Genomic DNA, 6,000 nt, shown 5'->3' on the forward strand with positions numbered 1-6,000 from the left:
TCTTGCCTCAAATTTAACTCTTAAAAATCATACTTCATGCTTACCTATTAAGCAGAAATGGCTTAGTGGGAGAAGGGAAAGCACTGTATTTCTTTAGTCTTGCTCAGCAAGGCTTTCAACAGTCAGATAATCAGCTGGAGTGCATCTCTGGAGGTCACCTGGTCCAACCTCCCCTGCCCAAGCAGGGCCAACTACAGCCAGATGCCCAGGACTGTGTTCAGATGGCTTTTGAAAATCTCCAGGGATGGATATTCCACAACCTCCCCAATCAGCCTGTTCCAGTGCTCAGTCACCCTCATAGTATCTTCGTAAACAACTTTGGAACATATGGATTAGAGGCTGGGACTGAGCAAGTTGTGGTTCAAGTGTCAGCAAATGATTAACAGCATTCCTCAAGGGTCAATACTGACACTGATAGTGTTTAACATCTTCAGCAGAAACAGGGCTGCCATTCAGAGGGGCCTTGAGAAGCTGACGGAATTCTTCAAAAGAAAACTGATAAAAGTTTGACAAAGGCAAACTCCTGCACCTGGAATGAAAGAATGCCATCTTGGGGTTTTCAACCCAAGAAGAGAACCCCAAACTTGTGCAGGCTGCAGACTGGCCAGGTTGAGAAGCTGCAGAATGTGGGAGCAATGTTCAGGTGGACAAGACAAACATGAGTCAGTAGTGTGCTCTCACAGCAGAAAAGGCAACCCTTATTCTGGGCTGCATCAGCAAGCACATAAAAGGAAATTATTATTGCCCTCTACTCAGCATTAGTAAAGCTACATCTGGAGTACTGTGTCCAGCTACAGGTTCCCTAGCACAAGCCAGACAACACCATGCTGGAATAAGTCCAGTAGAGAGACACTGAGATGATCACACTACATCTAAGAAGTGGCTGGAGCAGGTTGGTCTGTTCAGCCTTGAGGATGACACAGCTACAACCTTCCACTATCTAAAGGGACATTACAGACGTGACAGAGCCAGACCCTTCTTACAGGTGCACAGCAAAAGGACAGGTAACTAAACTCACAGCAAAGGAGGTGGCCCTGCTCTGGCAGGGGGGGTTGGACTAGATGATCTTTCGAGGTCCCTTCCAACCCCTAGGATTCTGTGATTCTGTGATTCTGTGAAACATATGTGCACAAGAAAAATAGTTGAGCACTGATCAGGTACCCAGAGATCCTGTAGAATCTCCACTCTGGCAGATTCTCAAAACTTGTGTGGAATGGTCCCTGAGAATATTCAAAACTTGAGTGGAATGGTCCCTGGGCATCATAATCTAACTTTCAAGTTAGCCCTGCTTTGAGCAGGAGCTCAAAATAGATGGCCTCCAGACCTAAATTACTTTATGATCTGCCTGGAGCATGTGAGGCTTCTGACATGAAGTGTTTAGATATTTCTGTTAACTACAAGTAATCACTTTCTGAAGTGAAAATACACAGGTCCCTATCACCCTCCATATCTGGGCTTCTCAGAGTGCATTCTATACCCTCACAGAGCTCTAAGTCTACACACACCAACTAAAAGTCAAGCCTTTATTTCATATTCTTCATAATTCATGTCTAGATGGCAGTATATAATATTAGATTAGTAGATAAAATTAGAGTAAAGCCTAGGTTAGCTTTAAGAATAACATGGGAACAACAGCTATTCATGGTAACAGTAAAATTATGTCTAGTGACTTTATAGCCCAGCACTCCAATTCATAGGATTTTGTATTCATCACCAAGAATTTCCATATCATGATATCATAACTTAATATCATAGCTTAAAAGAAAAGCTACTACGTCACATCAATCTCAGTTATATAATATTGAAATTAATTTCTGTTTCTCATTCTCAAGATGTACATTTTGCCATCTAGTTTAGCTATGTAATATATAATTGATAGCTATATATAGATATAATTTAGCTATATAATAGTTTAGTTAATTGCTACTGGGACAACACGAGTAAACCCATACCAGGGCATGAGCTCAGAGACATTCCTGTTTGTGCCAGTGTATTTGGGTCTGTGTGGTGGGGCTTTGGTAGCAGGGGAGGGGCCACAGGGGTGGCTCCTCTGAGAAGCAGCTGGAAGCTGCCCTGGCTCCAAAAGCTGGACCTGTGTCTGGCAAACGCTGAGCCCATTAATGATGGTGATAAGATCTATGGAACAGCATAGTTAAGGGGAAAAGTAAACTGCAGAAAGACCTGCAGGGGAGGCAAGAGAGGGAAGTAAGAGCAGTAAGTAAGCAGAGGTACTTAAGGTCAGTGAGGAAAGAGGGGAGGAGGTGCTGGAGCAGAGATTGATTCCCCTGCAGCCGGTGGTGAGACAGCCAACTGTTCCCTGGAAAACATGGAAAAGCACTGTGGAGCAGCCCATGAAGGACCTCGATGGAGCAGATGTGAACCTGCAGCCCATGAAGGACTCTGTGCCAGGGGAGGTGACTGGGCCCAAAGAAGACCATGACTCTGTGGTCAGCCCATGCTGGAGCATTCTGTCCCTGAAGGACTGCACCACCTGGGAGGCACTCATGTCAGAGGAGTTCATGTGTGGGAGAGACACCATGCTGAAGCAGGGGGAGACTTAAGCCCTGAGGAAGGAGTGGCAGAAAACAACTTGTGATGAACTGGCTGTAATCCTCATTCCTCATCCCCTTGTGCCATCTGCATGGAACAGGGGGAGGTAGAGAAATCAGGAGCAAAGTAATTGGACCTGGGAAGAAGGGAGGAATGGGGAAGATATTCGTAAGATCTGTTTTGTTTCTCATCATCCTGCTCTGATTTGATTGGTGACAAATTAATTTTTTTTTCCTAAAGCACATCTTTTTTTTTCCCATGATGATAATAGGTGACTGAACCCTCCTTGCCTTTGTACTGAAACATGAGCTTTTCACTGTATTTTCTATTCCTCATCCCATGGTGGGAGCAGGACTGAGCAAGTGGATGCATGGTTCTTTGTTGTTGGATAGGCCTAAACCACAAGAGTCAGCTCAACGGAGAAAAGAGGAATAGAACTTCAACCTGTTGACTAGAATTGAAACTTCATTTTCACTAAATTCATATAAGCACTCTTGCCACAAAAATTTCCTTCAGCAGGACCAAAAAACCAAAAAGAGACCCTGATAACATCCCCTACCATATTTCAGGAGATCCTAAAGGTACATTTCTTAACAGAGGTGGAAATAAATTTTAACATTTAGAAACAAATAAAGACTAGAAAAGCACTGAACATTTTTCACTGCCACTTAGGTTTAAATGGCACTGAGAATGTTCCCATTGCCCACCTGCTCCGTTGAGAGGAATACTGCAGGCAAGCAGGACGTGCAAAAAACATAACTGATCACCTTCTTGTGAATCACGAGGTGTAAGTGAGCAGAGCCAGGGAGAGCCCACACAGTTTGGCAAAGCAGAAGGCAATGTAACAAATTCTGAATGAATGATTCAGAGATGATGCATTTCCAGTTTTCATACTGATAGAACTCTGATAAGTTTAAGGCTTCGTGTTACTGACTTTCAGGTATGCTAAAGCCAAAATTTCAGTCTCTCTGGTTCGTCCTACTTGTACGAAGATAAGTGAGCAGAGTTCCTGCCAGAAAAGTCAGAATTTACTCTTATCATAGCTAAGTTCCCTGAAGGTAGGAAAACGAGGATGTGGATAACTGGTAGTTTGTACTGGAGGGAGCTGTACTTAAAGGGACAAGCATTCCCATGAGTGGATGAACGGCATAATCCAGTGTGATTCTGCCTTTGATGAAAACACAAGAACACAGCTTAAGGAATTTAAAGATTCCTTGTCTACTTTTGAGTATTCCCACAACGACACTTCATAAAAATGAGTGTAGACAGTGCACAGACACAAGTTCACATATCCATAACAACGTGACAGCTGTTTGATACCTCACTGAAACAAAACTCTCTTTTCAACCAGAAGTTATATCCTAGACAAACAGAAGTATATTTAAAAAGACATGCATGGTAACACAAGGAAGGAAATAAAAAAGAAACTACTGGCATTCTTCATTATTATTTACCTAGAAAAATGCAGGTTTTTTTAAAGACAAGCATAGGCTTTGTAATAGATGCTACAATAATCTCCTTTCAGTAGTATGAAACAGGATTAGAGGAACAAATAATATTTGTACAGAATGAACTTCCCTGTCTAGTTTTAGAACCTCATACTAAAGTGATTTAATTTTCTGAATGGAAATCAACCTACTTTTTTTTTCCTTAAAATTAGACAGATGCACATTAAAGTAGTTATATGCCAAGAAACAATGAACATCCTGCTCTCTTTAAACAAGTGAAAAGAAGGGTGGTTTTATCTATCTATCTATCTATCTATCTATCTATCTATCTATCTATAAATTTATTGTAGGAAAGTACCAATCAAAGAGAAATAAATTCAAATACCTATAAAAGGCCATAAAGGTGATTACTAATGTCAGCATGTTTTCCTGCAGGTATTTGAGACTGAAAACCCATTCTGCATTTAAACCTTGTGTCAGTATGGAATTCGAAATCCCTTTTTCTGGTCAGTCCAGGTTTACTGGAATAATAGGTAAAGCCAAAAGAGAAGATATTTTTAACATTGCCACAACTTAGGAAACACAGACTCCTGTTACAGCCCCACCTACAACCGGGCCCTTTGGCAAAGGGGGTACCACACATTTTAAGCTCCTTAAAGACAGCCCTGTTTCTGAAATTGCCACTCAGGAGGTTTCCAATTCTTAGGGGAAAAAAATAAAATAAAATAAAATACAAAAACTTGGGAGAGCTTCTGCCCTCGCTGAAGCATCCTACGTGTCATTAGAGTTTGTTATTCACGCAGAAGCAAGAGGAAACTTGACAGAGACTGAAGCAGAGAGAGGGACCCGGCACTTTGGGTTAGAGGAGCAGCAGCCCCCGCCGCCAGCAAACCCGCACCAAACGCCACCGCGGTCATTTTTCCTCAGACTGGTCCCCATTTAAAAGAAACAGAGAGCTATCCCTCCCCTCCCCGCCATTACCCCCTCCTCCTACCTTCCACCGAGCGCCCGATGCTGTGCAAGTGGGTGAGGGAGGGGTAGGCGGCATGAACCTCCTTCAGGTACGCCTCCAGCTCCTCGCTGTGGTGGTACTTGAAATCCAGCGCGGCCGCCACAGAAACCAGGCAGAGGATGCCCACCACGTCCTGCAAAGAAGCAGATGAAACCCAAAAGTCACGGGGACCGGCGGGCTTGTAACGCTGCCGCGGCGACAGAGTCGTGGCAGCGCCAAGCCCCCCGAGGGAGGGAAGCCCTCCCGGCTCCCCTCACAGGGAGCAGGTGCCTACCCCGGCGGCCGCCCGCATGGTCCCGCCGCACCTCCACAACTGGAGCCCCGAAGCCGGGCGGCAGCCGCCATCCCCCGTCGCCGGCCTCGCCCTGCCCCTGACTGACGCGGGCTTCATCCACTCAGGTCCCCCCGGCCCGCCCAAAGGGGCAGAGGGGGACACACGCACACACCCTTCCCCCCCACCCCTTCCCAGCTTCTCCCCTCCCTCCTTCCCGCCTCGCCCAGAGGCTCTCACCTGTCCGCCGGGCGGATCCTGTCAGGGCGGCAGCGGGTGGAGCAGCCCTCCCCGGTGCCCTCGGTAGCCCCTCGGGGTGAATCCCACCCGCCTCCTTATTTCCTCCGCATGTCCCTCCTTGTAGGCTGAGAGGGCAAGGAAAGGGTGGGAGCATAGGGCTGGGGATGACTTCGCGCCGTCCAGTGTGTCCTGAGGGGACAGCGCAGCCCCGTTTGGGCGAGTTCTTTCTGGGTTTGCTTCATTTTAATTCCTGGAGGGGGTGAGGGGTGACTGGATGGGAAAGGAAGATCATAAAGGGGGGGAAGGGTGAAAAAATTCACATTTTGGCTTTTGGGGATGGTTTTGATTCACACGAAGGCTTGTAAAAAGCAAAACCTGTTTTCTTCTTTTTTCTTCCCTCTTTTTCTTTTTAAGGGCTAGTGGAGGTGTGGCAGCTGCTCCGACTCCACTGTGCTGTCCTGACTCCCGCTCCTCCTCAG

The 6,000-nt window shown here is 45.9% G+C and overlaps 1 protein-coding gene across 3 annotated transcripts in view; it reads right to left on the reverse strand.

The window, feature by feature from the left end:
• CPM (carboxypeptidase M) overlaps positions 1-5,372 on the reverse strand; it is a 40,770-nt gene extending 35,398 nt beyond the window's left edge. The window contains exons 1-2 of one of the 3 annotated variants that reach the window (XM_030465353.1): positions 5,316-5,372; positions 4,993-5,143 (exon numbers count right to left, since the gene is read on the reverse strand). Coding sequence is in view for 2 of the 3 variants with exons in the window: in XM_008504437.2 (XP_008502659.2) it covers positions 4,993-5,143; positions 5,285-5,302 (169 nt within the window). In the remaining variant the exon portion in view is untranslated. Of the gene's footprint in view, positions 1-4,992; positions 5,144-5,284 lie in introns of those variants that run through there. The other 2 variants (XM_008504437.2, XM_030464626.1) reach the window with 2 other exon arrangements.
• Positions 5,373-6,000: the final 628 nt, after the last annotated feature.

Source organism: Calypte anna, chromosome 1 (assembly GCF_003957555.1).
Source record: "Calypte anna isolate BGI_N300 chromosome 1, bCalAnn1_v1.p, whole genome shotgun sequence".
Taxonomy (NCBI): Eukaryota; Metazoa; Chordata; class Aves; order Apodiformes; family Trochilidae; genus Calypte; species Calypte anna.